The sequence below is a fragment of the Eptatretus burgeri genome, chromosome 15 (genome assembly GCF_056783735.1).
Source record: "Eptatretus burgeri isolate ZD-2024b chromosome 15, Ebu_testis_v1, whole genome shotgun sequence".
In the NCBI taxonomy this organism is placed as follows: Eukaryota; Metazoa; Chordata; class Myxini; order Myxiniformes; family Myxinidae; genus Eptatretus; species Eptatretus burgeri.
In genome coordinates this window covers 31,466,864-31,486,863 of record NC_140975.1, presented here as the reverse complement: position 1 = coordinate 31,486,863, position 20,000 = coordinate 31,466,864, and the positions used below count along the sequence as shown (strand labels likewise).

Below are 20,000 nucleotides of genomic sequence, written 5' to 3'. Positions count from 1 at the left end.
CCGGCTTGATTCCCACAAACAAAATTCAAACAGCTTGCCTAGTTTCGGAGATGATGGTATCGGCGATTTCCATTCGTGGCGATATTATGACATCAACTTTTTTTCTAGGAAGAATTTCCAAAATCAGAGATGGTTACTGCCTGCGCGTGGGCTTTCTGCATATACATGGCAAGTTTCATGAAGATCCGATGAAAACTCTGGGTTGTGAAACAAAAAAGTCAAAAAATAGGAATGATGTCATAAAAATTGATATGACGTCATAGTGATGCATCATATGTGCGGTAATTCATCTCTGCTAATGCCCTGTTCGATTCCCGCACACAGAATTCAAAAAGTTTGCCTAGTTTCGGAGATAATTTTTTTTGGCGATTCCCATTAGTGGAGATATTTTGACGTCATAACTTTTTTTTCTCGGAGGAATTTTCAAAATCGGAGATGGTTCCTGTCTGCGCAGGGTATGTTTACATGTACATGCCAAGTTTCAAGAAGTTTCGATGAAAACTGTAGGCTATGAAACAAAAAAGTCCACAAGAAGAAGATGAAGAACAACAACGTGAGTAAAACTTGGAGATCCTCCACGAGGATCTACAAACATCTGTTGTAATCTCATCAAAAGTACGACAAATGGCAAAAAGCACTCCGAGTCCGACTTGCGGCCATGGCGCATTGCTTTGTCAGTGACTGTCACCTGCGAGGAAACTCCAAGGGCAGTCAGTACCTCGCTCCATCACAACCGGCAGAGCAACGGGATTGAGTCGATACATCTGTGGTGAACTTTGGCGCCCTTTGTGCATAACATTGCAATTTCGGGGGTTCAGTTGCATCAGACACTGGTCTGCCCTGCTCTCCGGACGAAGCAGGTCATCTTGCAACACTGATCGCTTGCCACTCTTCGGGGCATCACACCATATTTGAACATCATCAGTAAACAGTAGGCCTGAGAATGGAGACTATCTGCCAAATCGTCGATGTACACTATAAATAAGACACGACCGAGTTTGGAACTCTGCGGTACGCTGCTCAGGACTTCTTTCCACGGTAAAAAGGACCGTTTATGGAGACCCGCTCCTTACGGCCTGTAAGAAGATCTCAGATCCAGGAGAGTAATGGCTGTGGTTGTCCAATTCCTCGCCCTTCGAATTTCAGCAGAAGTCGCCCATATGGATCTGTATAAAAAGCCTTAGTGAAAAGCCCACATAGACTACATCAACTGCATGACACTGGTCTATTGCGAGTGTCTAACTATCTTGCACTGATAAGTTCAAGAGGCACGAGTGTTTCTCCCGGAAGCCATGTTGTACTGGCAATAATAGCCTGTGTTCTTCCAAGGAGGCCATAATATTACGTTTCAGCAGTCGTTGCCGAACTTTGCAGACCACTGATGTTAGGCTAACGGGTCTAGTTTCCAGGCTACTGCTTGTCACTTGTTTTTTTTTTTAAATAGGAAATATATGCGACATTTTCCAATGCTGAGGCAAGGTCCCAGTGGATGCTGGACAAGTGAAAGGCTCTCCATAATGGCATGGCTAACTCGGTAGCAAGCTCAAACAGAACTTTGGGGTGAATACCATCAGGTCCTGGCGCTTTATTTGGATCTATCGCCGAAGTTGTCTCTTCACATCGACAACTGAGAAAAGAAACTTCAGAGAGATGTGTCAGCGGTGGATTTTGGCACGTGAACTCTGGAAGGGGTCCTGGTTGCTCGCATGTGAACGCATTAGAAGAGTGGTCAGAGAGGCATTGTACTGTCTCCATATCCTCTGTCCAGATTACATCTTCAACTCAAAGTGTGCTCACTCGTTCTCGGGTCACCTGCGTTCCTCATTTGACAAACTTGCCCTGTCGGTCTTGCCCTGCAGGTAGGCATACAGATGTTTCGATGCTGCCCTTGCCTAACTTGCAAGCGCTGTTTCGTAGAACCGTCTCGCTTCTTTGAAGCTCTGCTTGCATTGGCGACTGATGACTTCAACAACATAGTCCGCCTCCAATCGTGCCTCCAGCGTTTACGCTTCATCGCTAAAAGCTTCAGGATATCCCTATTCACCAAGGAATTCTGCCGTTTTTGTATTCTTCACACTCCGAGGAATGCTTCTGCACAAGGTTGTGGATAGATGATCGAACATGCTGCCATACTAGCTCAGTTGAATCTTGTTTGTCTAGCTCCCAATGGATATTAGTGGCAGCACATATTGTCCCTGTAAAGTCAGCTTTCCAGATGTTTAGGTTCTACCCCGTCATATGCCGTGGTGCATCCATGAAAAGAAGAAACTGCCTCCAATGGAGCACGACGTGGTCACTATTTTCTAGTGCTGGCAGTGATGGTCTCATTTGCACATCTGCATCATCCTTGGTAAAGACAATGTCAAGGCATGACGGTTCTTGTCCTGCAGAGTAGCGTGTGGACTTCATTAGCTCATCACGAGCAAAATCCAGCAATCGACTGCTGAATGAGCTCGGTACTCCGGTAAATATCGTGCTATCCCAGTTAACATGGAATGCATTTAGGTCACCCATGATGAGCAGATCCCTCGTCATAGTGCAGTGGGTTGCCAGTTCTGTAAGCATGCTCTCGTCCATTTCCTCCATCAAGCCAGAGATTTCCTAAGCTTTATTGTCTTTGCTTGACAAAATTATCACAATGGAAAATGCCAAAGTAATATGTGCAACCACATCTCCCATTAATTTATCCCATCATGAATGTGCAGGCTCTCAATCACCTAAGAATGTCAGGCCTTACAAACGTCAATGCCCACAAATATCATACCCTTTGTGTATTCAGGCAGGGAGACCGGATCACCACTTTCTTAACGAATGTAAATACCTCCCAGACCTGGGCCGGAAATATTTAGCCAAGGCTCGGCAGATTGTGAACGTCTTGGAACAGTCGGACGATGATACAGATGACCCTACTCCAGATTTGCTGTGTCCTTCCTGAAGAAGACCTTCCTCCTAACGTGGTTGGGTTTGGCACACAGAACACAGGTCTGCCAATCGCCTTACATAGATACCTTTTCCAGCTATCACACCACTCATATCACCATTGACAGCAACATCACAAGAAACATCATCCGCCTCGCCTTTAAGCCGAGACATGAATAAGAGCTTCCAGTAAACTCAGCAGGCAAATGACTCATCATCACTTAAAGTCGTTCATGAAGTTTATTGTAACCTGGCATGCAACAAAAAAAAAAAATCAGGTTCCAAGGCCTTGCAGTAGATAATTTAGACATCGGTATAGTCGGTGGGACACCTTTCACGGAACACAATGATGTCTTTTTCTGCCCAGCATAGCGCCAAGTTTTACTCCATGATGGAACCAACTATACATGTGGGTTTGCTGAGATATCTTCCACCAACCATAATATTCACTGTGCCGTGTTACTCAGATACTCCAGTCTCCTGTCCTCTCTGGATGCTGTTGTCACTGGTCATGGACAAGGTCATTTGGTTGGATGAACTAACCCATACCTTTTGTACAGCCCAAAAAACCCGATCTTCACACTGCACAATCCTACTCCCGTGGCCAGAGATTCAATTATGGATCATCACCGATGGATGAGCCTGGTGTTGGCTTCGTGATTAGGGTGGCGGCTTGAGTTCCTCGGGTCCTGAGTTCAAGCCCCGTTGGCTGCTGAATTAAAATACACCAGGTTGACTCAGCCTGTCATCCTTCTGTGGTCGGCAAAATGAGTACCAGTGTACTGGTAAGGGGGACACTGCATCAGCGGCATAGCCACGTCCCAACCAATGATGCAACCAGCAGCCATAGGCTGCACTGAATAGAGACCGATGGATCTGTGAAGAGTGGTATCAGTACTACTCTGGACATTACCCAGGATGGAAAGCCACAGCTTGCTGGTTGTTTCATTGCAAAACTACGTGGTCATCAGATAACCTGGCTGCCCTGTGATGTTTAAGCACTGTCTATCGTTGTCCTAACCAAGCATTTTCATCCCTTTGTCATTCAGTTCCAGCACAAGGCTTGTATCTTCACAGACAACAAACCCTGTGTTCAAGAATTTGAAATTTGTCAGGGTGAATTTTCAGCTCGTCCAAGAGAATCTACGTTCTTGTAGACAGTAAGTCGCTATCAGGATTCCGTCCACAACATAGCAGACTGCAAATATGCGATCTGACTTCGCTAGTCGAAATGCCCCCGACAGTGACAATCCTGATTGCGAAGTTTGCTTGTTCATGCATCGAACAGAAACCTGTGTGGTTCATCTATCCTCAACTAAAGACATCACAGGTGTGTCAAAACTGCCCTTCATGAACCATTCAGCATGGTACACTCTTCAGTCCGAGAGTTCTGATTTATGGTGCACTCATTTCCACTAAAACAAGGGACAGATCCATCAAAAAGGCATACTGATATCAAGGATGTGAAGAGGTACCTGAACTTGGCAACCATCGCGGAAGATGGTTTGTTGGTCGATTGCCGATATGACCCATTTGTTCCTTCATGGGAGTGTATCATTGTTCTACGGCAGGTTCTGGACGGACTCATCTCTGCCACTCACATTAGTCTAGATCACCCCTCCTGCCATCAGCTGAAGCTTGTAATGCACCACCACTTCTACACTCTTGACATGAACAAGTCCATCAAACACGTCTCATAAAGCTGTCATTATTGTTCCTCTTTGAAGAAGGTGCTCCACAATTGGATTCCACAATCCACTGCAGACCCCCCCCCCCCAGAGAAGGTTGGTCTTTCCTCCGTTGCTGATGTCTGAAAACAGGAACACCAAATTATCCTTGTCCTAAAGGGAATGTGTGACTTCCCTCACCTTTACCATGTTACTGGAAAACAAACGTCAGGTGATTTTACTGTGTTTATGCATCGAGCTCCGACCGTTGGATGGTCCACCTGCAGTCATTCACACTGACAATGCTCCAGGCTCTGGTCAAGAATGAACTCCTCCACAAGTATAGGCTTTCAATACAAATGGGTAGTCAAAAACTCCAACACTCATTCAGAGACATGGTGTCAATCCCTCCAGCTGTCATTTGTAACCACTCTTTTAAACTCTCACATTAGATACATTTTCAAGATCATACCTGGTCAGAGTTTTTATTTTCATTTTTTAACCTTTTTCAATTGGACTTGCAGTTTTCCCACAAATTTATGATCAGTCCCACAGTCTGTACCTGGCAGATTGAAGAGCACGTCATCTTCTATTGATTAGAATGTAGTCAATCTGATTTCTATGTTGTCTCTCAGGTGAAGTCCATGACTTGTGTACAATCTACGCTTGGGTTGTATGACCCATGTATTTGCAATTACAAGCTCATTCTTCAGACAACTCCAGAATTCACTCCCGGATCAGATCTTATTTCGGATCCCAAGTCCATGCTTTGTTGCAATCCTTGGTGCTGCTGCTTCTCCAATAATAATTAAAACATCTCCTTTAGTTAGGTACCTGTTCTATCATTTCCTGCAAGTTTCTGTAAAACCCCTCCAAATTTTATTCATCTGATATTTTGAGTGCTTGAACCAAAAATGATGTCATAACAGATTTTAGAACCAATTTTCTTTGCATTTTCTAAAAAGAGAGAGACACAAAAGCATTTTGGCAAAGAAGTCTTCACAACCATTACCCTCACCATGAACTACAAGGGTAACGAAGGGGCAGTGTGTAAAGCATTACCAGGGGACAAACCCCTCAAGGGGAGGAGCACGGTGTGGAGTATCACCGTGGACCATGACCCATTAAGGGGACAGGCACTTTGCACGGCCTTACTATGAACCAAGGCCTATTGGGGAAGGTGCAGTATATAGGGCATTACCAACATTGGGGAAAGGCAATGCGTACCATGTAAGGAATTAACACAGACTATGACCTAATTGTGTGGGGGGTAGTGCAAGGCATTACCACTGACCACAACCAACAAGAGACACAGGCAGTGTGTAGGGCATTACCATGGGCCCCAACCCAAAAGGAGGAGGGGCAGTCTGTAAGACATCATCATCGACCATACCAAACAAGGGGGGCATTCCATGCATAATAATAATCATTCAGGGGTTCAGATAGAAAAGCAAACAGACCTTAACCAGAATTGTAAAAGTTGCGCTACCTTTATTCATAGAAAATGGATGTACAAAGTTGCATACGTTATCAACACCACAATGAAAATTTGATTTACAAGAATGATGGGAATGTGGATGGAAACAGGTTTCAACTTATCTGTCAACAAGAGTTAACGATGAGACTTACTGGGATGCATTTCAGGTAGACAAAGACTTCCCATTCCAGGAACGAAATGTGAAGTGAACAAAGTAATGAGTGAAACATCTTTTGAATGGAGGTGAAATCATAAATGTTTCAAGGTCTGACGTGGACATGTCCAAATGCTATGTGTAAGATATACAAGATACAATGTGTGAGCCTTAAAGAATTGTATTCACCAAAAAATAAAATAAAACGAGATGCGAACCTCGGCCATAGGCTGAAGGTTATCTTGCCAAAAACAAAAATATTTATATCATCAATGACGTCAGCAAAAGATTCTGTCGTCAAATTATAGCTATATCTGAAAAGCACTCTTCTTGGGGTTCAATTTGAGGTACTACTCGATATTGTTAGTCAAAGATTTAAAAATGACCTTCATGATCGTCAACTTCGACCTTAGGCGCAAACCATGAAGGTCAAGGCCGATCGCCACCAAAAACTAATCAGCTGAGCGCCTATCGATATACTATATATCCACCAAGTTTGGAGATTATTTGATAAAAATTACTCAAAAGTTAAGGGTTTCGTTGATTTTGATGTTTGACCTTCTAGTGACCTTGACCTTTGACCTCGACCTTCAACATTTTGTGTGTTGAAAGCTATTGCGCTCACGAGTATACATATCAAGTTTGAGAGCGATTGCACGAAAACTGTGATCTACAGAGCTCGTTGAAACTTGAAAATCAATTGTAACAAAAAAATAAATACACAAACAAACCGACGAAAAAACAGATCTTGCAAAACGCTCTGCGTTTGGCAAGATAATAAGAGCAATCATCTTTACATCAGTGGGACGTAAAAGTGGCAACCATCTTATCTAAACTCATCTTGATGAGAGGACACTATATGTCAACCCAAAGTATAAAAGCTCACAGAGCGGTGTTCATCTTGAGGAATCTACCATGAGCGAAGGAAAGTGACGACTGTTCTCGCACAGTAAAGAATAGGCCACACGGAAGACTGAGGCAAAGTCCACAGAGTCGGTTTCCATGGATTCGACCAATGGAAGCACCTCTTTAGCTATGGCCTGTGAAGGAACAAAAACATGAGGCATATAAAAGCAAACAATTCGTAAGAGACAGAAATACATCCCTGATTTACGCAATTTCTTCACATCATAAAACGAATAATAAAACACTTGGTAACCACATGGTATTTGAAAGCAAAGCTTTGTGCTGTAAACAAACTACATGGGCCACATGAATGCACGCACCTTCTGTAGATACAACTGCTGTTGCAACTCTTGGACCTCATGGCGAAGTTTCTCCCAGGTCAGCAACTCCTCCAGGGTTTTATACGACAGTACAAGAGGTCTAAGCCCGTGCACACAATCTGATTGGTCAGGCAAACCAAGTGGGTCTGGAACACCCAAGAGTTGTCTATCCTGCTGCCACTGCTGTAGAGCTGAACCACAGGAAAGAACTTTTGTCAACATGGTGAAGGTTGTTTGGAGGAAAAGTTGCAATGGCATTACATTGGCTATATGGACAATATTAATGACAAATAAAATAAAAGTCTGTGATACGTGGCCATACATGAACTTCGAAAGCAACCACCCACCCTGTGTGTCCATGATCCAATGCTAAATATACAAAGTGCTTTGTAATGCATAATGGCCTTCATCTTACCCCTTTCCGTATCAGGCAAACTTTGGCAGAAAAGGTGTTTTGGTGGAACGGTGGGTTTGACGAAGATTGCTTTCAAATCATCCCCCATCCAAAACTATGATCTTTTCTACCCCTATTAAACCCCACCTCCACCCCCTTTCCAACTTTCCTGTTTTTTCTTCCTGGGAGTTTGCTTCTGAGTACATCTTGTCCACCCCATGAATCATCCCCTACCCCTCATTCATCCAAGTCCCCCTCTATTTTATCCTTCAATGCTGCTGTTGGTGTTTCCCCTCCCTCTCTCTACTGTTCCTTTTGTTCGGTTGTGCCTTGATTTGTTCAGTGTTCTAGCTCTTCCACGAGCCTTGACTTGATAAATAAAAATAAATAAGTGAATTGAAAACAAGGCAGAGAAATTGGTCAATCAAGAGGAATGTTCCAGTAACAAAAAAAAAAATAATAATAATAAATTTAAAAACTGTCAGTTTATTTCCATTTACCCAGTCAACTCGCTCTTCCAGGAGCCTCGATGTTGTGGAGAAAATAAATAAATAACAAGCGAAAATTGAAGAAGAACTCGTCTTATTGGTGAAGGTCTAATGTCAATCTGCATCGGCGGAGAGGTAGGACAATGGATGAAATTGACAGGACGTTGATCGAGGTATACTAACCGCCATAGGTGGTGAGGATAAGGTGACACTTCGGGCGTTAACTTGGAGCAAAAAAGGGTCAACACCCGAAAAGTCAGCTTCTCCTTATTTCCCACAGTTGTACAACAAACCACATCTACATGTATGTGGAATCTAAAGTGACAGATAAAAAAGTCCAAGCTGAACGAGCGCACTGAGGAATTCCATGAGGACCTCGAGCCATCTCGTCGAACGCACCATGTGCAATGCACATGGCAACCAAACTGTCTCGACGTTCCAAGGGAACACACAGGAGGAACTGAACACAAAACATTATTGCAAACTCGGATACAAATACAATCCAGAAAGAATCCCAAATTGCAAATAAAAACGTTACAGCCTGGACACACGCACAAGTGATTGCAAAACCCCATCACCCACTGCACGGGTGTGCGGGCAAATCATACGCAAAAACATCTTGGGATAAACTGCTCTCGGTCAAAGAAACGGCCAACCAATCATGGCAGGTCATACTTCTGGCCCAGACACAAGTTAAACAAATTTCATAATGACATCACATTAAAATAAATGTCCTACACAGCTTTTGTACTCTGCAGCAATGACATGTTGAGATCATTGCTCATCACTGTACCGCTGTATTTTGATGCAAATAACCCGTGGGCAACACATTAAATTGGTTCCAAAAATTGAAACTGCGGGGTATACGTGTGTGTGTGTGTGTGTGTGTGTGTGTGCGTGTGTGTGTGTGCGTGTGTGTGTGTGCGTGTGTGTGTGTGTGTGTGTTGCACGATATTTCACCATGTGTGGAGGCCAAGTTAAATTATCAATGAGATTAAAAAAAAGAGGCAGTTTATGTATTTATTTTTGCAAGTTTAATTGCAACATCTTTAATTACAGTAGTTTCACATATTTTACCGACACACACACGCACACATATCTTAATTCCAAAGCCATTTTAAGGTACCGGTGAGTCATCTTCTGCAAAGTCCAAAAACTCCTCGTCTTCTGTGTCATTGTGAAACAGTTGAAGCAGCTCTGAATCGGCAAGTGTGAGTGAGGGTGGTGTTCAGTTACCAAGTTTCTGGTGGAGTGCTTGCCACGTGGCTTAAGCATTCAAGCCAGCTGTCCATTCAACACAGTTGATAAGGAATGTCTGGCTTGGCAAGCGCGAGCTAGCTGCTTGATAACTGAACACACCCTAGGTCTGTCACAATCCATGTCATCATCACTCGAGTCGTCGTCTTCTCCAGAAATCATGACACTTTTTTTTTTGTCAACCTTCAGTTTGAATTTGGCCATGAAACCTTTACGTTTTCTTTTACTTTCACCGACAACAAATTGTACGGCAGAGACTTGTAATGGTATGGATGATTTCGTGGAATGATATAAAATTCAACAGCCTGCAGGTACTGCAGGGTATACATTTATAATGGATCAACAGCATAGTTTTCGGTCACATCGGTTCTGGAAACCACGCTGGTTTTTAACATATAGGTTGAATAAACTTTAATTATTACAATAACCCTTTCTCAAGATATTCATTTTCATGTCAATTGGTTATTTACCACAGTTGTATTTGAAAGGAGCTGTTCGTTGGCCCTTGACAACAAAGCTGTGTCGGCTGCTGGAAATATGGAGATCGTGCATCTCCCCGTCATGTGGAGAGGAAACCCAGGGTGGGTTCAGTTAACAAGCAGCTACTAGCAATTGCCAAGCCAGCCATTCCTTATCGACGGTCTAAATAGAGTGCTTGCTTGAATGATTAAGCCAATTCGCACTCTACAAGAAACGTGGTAATGGAACACACCCCTAACTTGTGGGGTATACCTGCCTGAAATTTTTCAAGTGCACGTTTTTTTTTTCCAGGTATGGGGGAATACCAGGGGGCAGGTTATTTGCATGAAAATATGGTCGTCATAATTATGAAGTATGAGATGCATGTATGAGATTACAATGATCATTTACCAGCGGCGATAAGAGATGCTTCTTCCTGCAGTTCCGAAATAAGGTCAAGGAGAAGCTCCATTGTTTTCAGGCTGCGGTAAGATTCCTGCCACCCAACACTTTCTGCATGAACAAATGATCAGGTGCGCGGCAATTTCAAGAAAGGCAACGCTTCCGACAAAAGCGAGCAAATGAGTGCAAGTTGTACGGAGCAAAACCGGAATGGCGAAACACCTCTCACCAAAACATTGCTCACCGGCACATTCAGCCTCGTAATCCTCAACAACAGCAGAGATTTCCAAAGCCATTTGTCGTATTTCAGCCACGAAGGTCTCCGCTTCGGCAGGACCGGTGGGACTAACACCACCCCGTGCGAACTAGGATTGCATGTTGGCAGTTAGCTTTTAAAAGCATTGAGACAGCATGCTGTGTAAGTTGCTTGCTTTTACCATTGCCCAGAAATCCTGCTCCCACACCTTCAATACTGTGCATGCATAACTTCCCCAATTTAGACATGGTTGCTGCTCAAAAAATATCCCCAAAGTTATCAATGAAGTCGATTTAGGGAACAAGCGAGTCGGCCACACTTGGTGTGACAACAATCCCAACCCTCATCAACTCAGTATCTGAAAGTGACCGTTTTTACAGCCATTTTTCCCTGCTGTGCAGGGGTTGGGCTTTTTCTTGAGGCAATGTTTTATGGCCGGATGCCATCCTGACGCCAACCCTGGTCGCCTCTTACGACACACAGGGATATGGTACACCTATTCTAACCGGGGCATACACCGGGACCAGTACACTGGTACTCATTTTGCCGACCTCGGAAGGATGACAGGCTGAGTCAACCCCCTGGTGTTAATTCAGCAGCCAACGGGGCTTGAACTCAGGACCCTGGGATCCCAAGCCACCACCCTAACCACTAAGTCAACACCAGGCTATCTGAAAGTGAACACAAATCATAAATACAAACAAAAAAAATCTGTCCAAGTCTAACTTTCATGAAAAGGTTAAATTACAAAGGATTAATTGGCTTTTGAAAAATATTAAAAAGTATAAAAATTTACCACCAATTTAAGTTTCTTGACAAAAATCTCCTCCTCAGGCAAACAGCGGGACTCGAGTCGAAAAGCCTTCTCACGAAGCCTAAAGTCAAGCGAACATTACATTCTTGGTGAGGTCAGACTTTTACATCATCACAATAAGTTAGGTAAACTTGCATTAGGGCAATCTATTTGTAAACACCATGGAAATCAGGACCCCTCCCCCCCACCCCCCACATTAATGCATCTGCAACACAAGAACGGCACTCGGAGCGCAAACCTCCGCAGCAAGGCTGAACATTTTACGTTTTGTATCACACCGAAAGGCTGAATTCGCATCCGGACCTGAATCAAAATCGAATCAGCTTGTTCTTGTCACCTACCCAAGGCATCACCAACTTTCATCCGATTCAGTTTTGAAGTATCTTGCTAAATAACGTTTTTGACCACATCTCTCAATGGTGAAGCATCACTTAAAGAATTCTCGTATCTAGATCCGAACCTTCACTAAAATCGAATTAGTTCATCCTCGTGACACACCCAACCTGTCCACCAAGTTTTCTCGAAATCCATCCATAATTTTTTGAGTTATCCTGCTCACCTAACAGACAAACAGACATGGGTGAAAACATAACCTCCATCCACCTTCGGTGCAGAGGTAACAATGCAGAACCTTGTAAGGGCATCTCGATTACGGTAGATCTGAGAATTAATGAGCGATATAAAAATAGATCTCCACACGGACAAATTATAGCTCCTTGCATTCATTCCAGAACGGACAAGCTTAAATGTTCGGCCACTTTAGTCAAATAGACCATGCTCTGAAGAAACCAAAATACTGCATTTACTATGACATAAAAGACAACAAAACTCACCTTTGATTGGTCATGTAAAGCTTTCTCCATCGCTCAGGTAAAACCAAGTTCTTTCTGGGAACATAATGACAAGAAAACATCAAAAAGGACCACATTCATTTCTGAAACAAGGAAAATACACACTGGCAGACAGTGGCTAAAACTTTGACAGTAAATACTACAGAAAGGTATCAACATCCACGTTCTCAAATCACAAATGAGGTTCATGTCTGTCCAATGACTCAGAAATTGAGCACTACAGCACTGAAGATGGTGGACAATGGAATCAAGTAACATCAGGAGTGAATGAATAATTATCTGAGATACTTGGGCTCAAAAACTCGATCAGCTAGAAAATATAATTTGATGTGAGGAGTCGATGGATATGCCTCCGCCCGCATTAGGTGTCAACCCACTGTTGTGTTTGATCTCTATTAAAGGTCACATGAAAATTTAAAGGTCATGTGAGCAGAGGGGGAGAGAGAGAGGGGGGTGGGGGGGAGAGAGGAGAGAGAGAGCGGGGAGGAGAGAGAGAGAGAGAGAGAGAGAGAGAGAGAGAGAGAGGAGAGGAGAGAAAACATCAGATGACTAACTTTAGTTATGATGTGCAAAATTATTTTCACAGGGCACATGACCTTTGACCTGTTCATCCCAAAATTGAATCGGATCATCTTTGTGACGCAGTCCACACTTCTGACAAGTTAGGTAGAAATCCCTTCTGTGGTTCACAAGTTATTGTGGTGACAAAGATTTTCAATTAAAGGTCACATGATCATAAACCTTTGACTCTTTGAACCCAAAATCCAATCAGAGAGAATCTATGCATATTACATACTTGTACCAAGTTTGGTCAAAATCCCTTGAATATTTCACAAGTCATTTCGGTCATGAAAATCTGCTATGCATGCACACATGGAGGGACAACCTGAAAACATGCCTCCGACGATTTCGGCTGCAGAGGCATAAAAATGGTACAAATCATTAAAGTTTTTATCCTCAATGCCATAGCTCTGTATTTTTGAAAATGATATAATGACAAACAAAAAACAACAACAACAACAAATGCTGGTTATTTTATTACATCCATCATTAAAACAAGTACAATCACTACAGTAGCCCTTCAAGAAAATGGACATCAAATTACCCATCTCTTTCAAGAAGAAACGAATTTGTATCGTCAGTCATCTTTTTCACACTCGTCACTCCTTGAGCATCATCTTCACATTCTTGTTCTGAGAACACTTGCATAGCCCCCTCCATCACGCAGGAACTTGATGCAGGTACGCGATTCCTCACTGATGCATCAACTCCAATGAGTGGCACACTGGAAGGCCTCACATTGGCTTTTGTGGAACCAATGTCTCTGGAAACCCGTCCTTCAGGAGTCCTTCCTGATGGTTTAGATGCGTTTGAGGTGCTCAACCCCACTGCACGCGTAGAGCTCTTTCCAGTTGCCAAATTTTTCTTGCCAAATTTGAATGGAGCTTTTCTTGTGTATTTGCCTTCGAGAAAAAACAGAAAGAAAGAAAAATAAACAAAAAAAAGGATTATAAACTGTTGTAAAGCACATATACAATCTCAAACGAAATTACACATGAACATTCCCAATTCCTTGATAATTATAATGCCAAAAAGTAAAACGATATTTTGACAAGTAAGCTTAGCGCATGCCCAGATCCAGATTTTCATCAAAGTCAAAGCTTTACCTTTATTAGCAGTCAAATCATGCCCAGGCAGCCTGCCCCGTGATGTGTCCCGATGAGGTTTTGATGAATCTCCATCCTTGGTCTCTGATCCAACAAACACTTTGTTTTTAGGATCGAAACCTTCATGTGTTCTTACCCTGAGGGCACGGGCTAAAGCCTCAGTGAGGACTTCGAGATCCTTGGTTTCCGTGGACAAACCACCTGGACACAAAGGGCACTTGGTTAGACCTTCCAATATGAAAAACAGACGAGTACAGTAAACCCAAATACTGCGGGGATTACGTTGCTGAAAAGTGCCACAAACTCCAAAACTACAAAAGTTAATACTTAAACCCAATGGGAAAAATGGGGATAGGTTCCTGGACTAAGAGAAGATGTAGAGGAAGGAAGGCAGCAGCTAAAAATAAACATATGACAATAGAAACTAGAAGGGCAATCGGTAGAGTGCATGCCTCCGCCTGGATATAGATTTTCACCAAAATCAAATCAATTCGGCCTTGGCATACACTCAAACTGTCCACAAAGTTTCGTCCGAATCTGTCCAAAACCGTTTGTGATATCGTGCTATACACTGATGAGCCAAAACATTATGACCACTGACAAGTAAAGTAAATAACATTGATTATCTTGTTACAATAGCACCTGTCAAGGGGTGGGATATATTAGGCAGCAAGTGAACAGTCAGTTCTTGAAGTTGATGTGTTGGATGCAGGAGAAATGGGCAGGAGTAAAGATTTGAGTGACTTTGACAAGGGTCAAATTGTAATGGCCAGACGACTGGGTCAGAGCATCTCTGAAATGGCAAGGCTTGTGGGGTGCTCCCGGTCAGCAGTGGCGAGAACCTACCGACAGTGGTCTGAGGAGGGACAAACCACAAACTGGGTGTTTGTGTTGGGCAACAGGGTGTTGGGCGCCCAAGGCTCATCGATGCGCAAGGGCAACGAAGGCTATCCCGTCTGGTCTGAACCGACAGAAGGTCTACTGTGGCACAAGTCACAGAAAATTTAATGGTGGTCACGGGAGGAATGTGTCACAATCCACAGTGCATCGCACCCTGCTGCGTATGGGGCTGCGTAGCCGCAGACCGGTCAGAGTGCCCATGATGACCCCTGTCCACCATCGAAAGCACCTACAATGGGCACGCGTCAGAACTGTACCCTGGAGCGGTGGAAGAAGGTCGCCTGATCCGATGAGTCCCGTTTTCTTTTAGATCAAGTGGATAGCCGTGTACATGTGCACCGTTTACCTGGGGAAGTGATGGCACCAGGATGCACTGTGGGAAGACTACAAGCCGGTGGAGGGAGTGTAATGTTCTGGGAAATGTTCTGCTGGGAATTCCTGGGTCTGGCCATTCATGTGGACGTCAATTTGACACGTGTCACCTACCTAAACATCGTTGCAGACCAGGTACACCCCTTCATGGCAATGGTATTCCCCGATGGCAGTGGCCTCTTTCAGCAGGATAATGCGCCCTGCCACACTGCACACATTGTTCGGGAATGGTTTGAGGAACATGATGAAGTGTTCACGGTGTTGCCCTGGCCTCCAAATTCTCCAGATCTCAATCCGATTGAGCATCTGTGGGATGTGCTGGACCGACAAGTCCGATCCACGGCGGCTCCATCTCACAACTTACAGGATCTGCTGCTAATGTTTTGGTGTCAGATACCACAGGACACCTTCAGGGGTCTTGTAGAGTCCATGCCTCGGCGGGTCAATGCTGTTTTAGTGGCACATGGAGGACCAACAGCATATTCGGCAGGTGGTCATAATGTTTTGGCTCATCGGTGTATATCATTTTTGGCCCTATCTCTTGATGATGAAGAATCACTTCAAAAATTATAGAATGCAGATCCGGATCAGAATCAGGATCTTCATCAAAATATAATCAGTTCGTCCTTGTCATTCACCCAACCTGCCCACCAAATTTCATCCAAGTCCATCCATATCTTTTTGTGATATCCTGCACCCAAACAAACACAAAAAGACAGACAGACAGACAGGGTAAAAACATAACCTTTGTCCACCATTGGTGGGGAGAGGAAACTATAAAGAACAATCAGATTGCAGACCCTCACCAGGACTTGTTTTGTGTGGTAATATTTTGTGTGGCAAATAAATGGCAGGATGTACTAAATGAAAGGTCTAAATGGCGTAGTTGTAAATGTGTAAAGGTCAAAGGTCTGAAAAGTTGTAAAGGTAAAAGGGTCTGAAGGTTAAAAAAGGTCGAAATGGGTCTAAAGTAGGGGTCGGGAACGTTTTTGACTCAGAGAGCCATTAAAGCAAAATATTTGGAAATCTATTTCAGTGAGAGCCATATAATATATTTTAAGACTGAATTCAACTAAATGTGAGTATAATAAGCCTCTGAATTTATTCTTTTAAATAATGTTATAATACTCACCATTAATGGGACTTCTGGTGCTGCATGGATTTGCTGATGGCTTTGTAGTCTGGTTGGTACTTGGTGAGGTTAAGCTTCATGCAAGCGTTGAGGCTTTCATCCGTTAGACGTGATCGTAGGTTGGACTTGATGTTTTTAAGATGTGAGAATGACTGCTCACATGCATACGTAGATCCAAACAAGGTCAATACAGCAATACTCACACGCTGCAGTGTGAGGTATGTGACAGGAAGCGCGTTCCAAGTTTTGATAATCAGCTGGTCTTCGGGTTGAAGTTTTTTCATTTCTGTCCACATGTGCTTGCTCGCCAACTCTGCTTTCTGTCATGCGATTCTTTCCAAATCTTCATTCAGTGACTTGAACTTATTCACCCACATGTCTGAGGTCTTCAGGTCAGCCACTTCTGCTTCAAAATCTCTGACGGAGACACCAGGAATGTAACTCAGGTCGGCTGTGTTCAGTGAACACTCGTTTGGATGGGTGATGAACTTAAAAAGACGAGTGTGCTCACGAAATTCTCCAAAGCGTGCTTTGAATGACTGTAGGAGACTGGATGTGAAGCCAGCTAACTGGTGGAGATCAAAGTTTTGAGTGGGCTCACTTGCTGTGCATGCATCTTTAAATTGTCTCAGTTTTTCAAAATGTAGTAAACGACCTGTTTCAAGATCCATGATAAAGAGCTCAAGCTTGTTTTCAAAAGCAAACACAGCTTGTTGAAGGGATAACACTGTATTTCCAATGCCTTGCATTTTCACGTTGAGCTGGTTCAGATGTTCAGTCATATCCACGAGATAGTAAAACTTGAGGAGCCACTCAGTTTCGGCTAGCTCAGGATGCTCAATCCCTTTCATTTCAAGGAAAGTCCGGATTTCGTTCAGGCAAGCCGCAAAACGGCTAAGCACCTTCCCTCTTGACAACCAACGCACATTGCTGTGCAAAAGCAGACCGTGATAGTTATTTCCAACTTCATCCAGCAGTGTTTTAAGCTGACGACCATTTAAGGCTCGGGCAACAATAAAGTTGATCACACGAATGACCAGCGACATCACTTCGCCAAGCTGCCCATCACACATCTGAGCACAAGGTTCCTCCTGGTGTAGTATGCAATGGAAACTTAGGATGGGTCTATTTTCATGTTCATGGAGAAGCGCCACAAATCCTTTGTTTTTCCCCACCATACACGGAGCACCATCAGTACACACCGAGATAAGTTTATCCATTCGTAGATTTTTTTCTTGAGCAAACTCCATGAAAGACTTGAATAAATACTCACCTCTTGTGGACCCTTTTATTGGCAGAACAGCAAGACTTTCTTCGCGCAGTGTATCACCAGCAGCATATCTTGCAATCACACTGAACTGCGACAAATGGCTTACGTCTGTTGACTCATACAAAGCCAGGGAAAAGAACGGCGCTGTATTTATGTCCTTCACTTGCGTTTCCTCCACTTGGTTTGCCATCATGATGGTACAATCATGAACAGTTCTTGCCGACAGAGGCATGTCTTGTATTCGTTTGATTATCTTGTCTTTGTTCGGAAGATCATCAAAAAGTTCATTGGCGACATCCAGCATGAACGTTTTAGCATACTCGCCATCTGTGAATGGTTTTCCGTTCCTCACTATTGCTGAAGATCCAGCAAAGCTGGCGGAATTATAGTCACCTTGCCGGGTCCATACGCGGAGTTGCTGCTGGCTGGCTTGCACCCTGCTCAGTAGCTCTTGGCACGCTTTCTTTCTGCTGTCTCCCACAGGGTACTTTGATGCAAAGGTAGCATTGCGCGTGTCGAAGTGCCGCTTTATATTCGACCGTTTCATCGATGCAATTTTGTCATTGCAAATTAGACACACCACAGAACCTGCTCTCTCCACAAAGGCGAATTCTTCGGCCCATTCATCCTGAAATGTACGATACTCCTCATCTTTTTTTCTTTTTGCCATCTTCTTCGTCGAAGGGTTAGCTTTGAGCAAATGAGAGAGAGGGAGATGTTGACCCAAGTGAGTCTGGCTGGCCTGCGCACGGGCTGACATACTCGAGAGGTGCGGGGCGGCCGGCCGACTCTGGGATGCTGTCGCCTCAGCGGTGGCGCGTGATTGGTCGAGATGAATTCCGTGACGAGTCTCGGCGGCGGCACGTCATTGGAGGAACCGAAATCACTACTCGCGTCGGCCGCATGACTGGACGAAACAAAAACCGCTTCAGACAATTCGGAGGTGTTTTTTCTTCTCTCCTTCTGCCAAGTTCAGCCCTGCACGTGAATGAAGCACGACACCATTCAAACTATAGGTAAAGCTTCTGCGAGAAATATTGGGCTTTCCAAGTTTCAAACTCCAATTTTATCTGCGAGCCAGATGCAATCATCAAAAGAGCCATACCTGGCTCGCGAGCCACACGTTCCCAACCCCTGGTCTAAAGGGTGCAATTTAAGATCTACAGGCTCGGAATTGTCTGAAGGTGTCCAAAGGGTCTTAAAACGTATAAAAAGGGTCCAAAGGTCAAAGGGGTCTCCAGGTTATGTAGAGAAAAAAGTTTTAAAGGGTAGAAAGGAGTCTCAGGGCGTTCAGGGTTCTTAAGGGTCTTTGGAGTCTTAAAGGGTGTGTGGGTTCGAAAAGTTATTCAGGGCTTTAGGGATCTTGAGGAGGTAGATGGTTTTAGGAGTCTGATAGGGGCTTAGGGTTATCGAATTAATACACATACTCATGCTCTGTGCTGACAAAAGGACAAACAAAGAAATAAAAAAGAAGACATCAGGTGGTAGCCTGACAGGTATGAAAAAAATCATGCCAATGACGTCACTGCCCCCTGACGTGTGTGTGTGTGTGTGTGTGTGTGTGTGTGTGTGTGTGTGAATCGAACCCTCCAACTTGATGAGACAGCAGGACACAGATCGAGTCCCATCACAGTGCTTGCTGCATGACCTTGTCAGCAACAAGTGTTGCCTGCCACATGAGTACATTGTCTCTGCCCTGTTGATCACAGTCAGGTTTGTGGCCAGCAACATTAAACTCAACTCAAGAAGCACGCTGACTCCATGACAAGATGATGATGTCACGTGCATAAATTACACCAACACATCACCTCTAAACTAGGAGGCATAAGTTATTGTGTTTTATGCAATAGTAAATGCAGTATTTTGGTTTCTCCAGAGCATCGTCTATGTGACTAAAGTGGCCATATATTTAGCCTTGTCTGTTACCGAAGGAATGCAAGGGGCTATAGTTTGTTCGGGGGCTCCTCCTCAATCGGTCTCTTGAGCTGCGGTGGGTAGTTCTCTAAAGCAACATGGTTTGCTGACGCCACTTCCCCGGCTACCCTGACGCTATGGAGGCCGCATCTTCTTCTTCCCCGAAAGAAAATGTTCATAGATGCGCAATGCTTCCTCCCGTATCACCGGTCCCCTTCAAAGGACTTTTTTTCTGCGTTTGGTCCTCGATCCAAACATCAAGAGCTTTTTCCATACTTTCAACATTAGGATCACCGAACTGGAATACGACACTCAAGCACTTCTGGAGCACTTTAACCAGCCGTGTTGATGCCAACAATGACTCACAACTCGGCTCAAAAC

General features: G+C 44.0%; 1 protein-coding gene across 11 annotated transcripts in view; it reads right to left on the bottom strand.

Moving 5' to 3' along the window:
• Positions 1-6,057: 6,057 nt before the first annotated feature.
• Positions 6,058-20,000, bottom strand: part of TEDC2 (tubulin epsilon and delta complex 2) — a 16,405-nt gene continuing 2,462 nt past the window's right edge. For 3 of the 11 annotated variants that reach the window (XM_085857230.1, XM_085857229.1, XM_085857231.1), the window contains exons 3-11: positions 19,292-19,401; positions 14,032-14,232; positions 13,470-13,827; positions 12,347-12,400; positions 11,496-11,574; positions 10,673-10,808; positions 10,453-10,554; positions 7,444-7,634; positions 6,058-7,257 (exon numbers count right to left, since the gene is read on the bottom strand). In XM_085857230.1, coding sequence (XP_085713356.1) covers positions 7,114-7,257; positions 7,444-7,634; positions 10,453-10,554; positions 10,673-10,808; positions 11,496-11,574; positions 12,347-12,400; positions 13,470-13,827; positions 14,032-14,232; positions 19,292-19,391 — 1,365 coding nt within the window. In that variant the 5' untranslated portion in view covers positions 19,392-19,401 and the 3' untranslated portion in view covers positions 6,058-7,113. The other 8 variants (XM_085857227.1, XM_085857232.1, XM_085857228.1 and 5 more) reach the window with 6 other exon arrangements.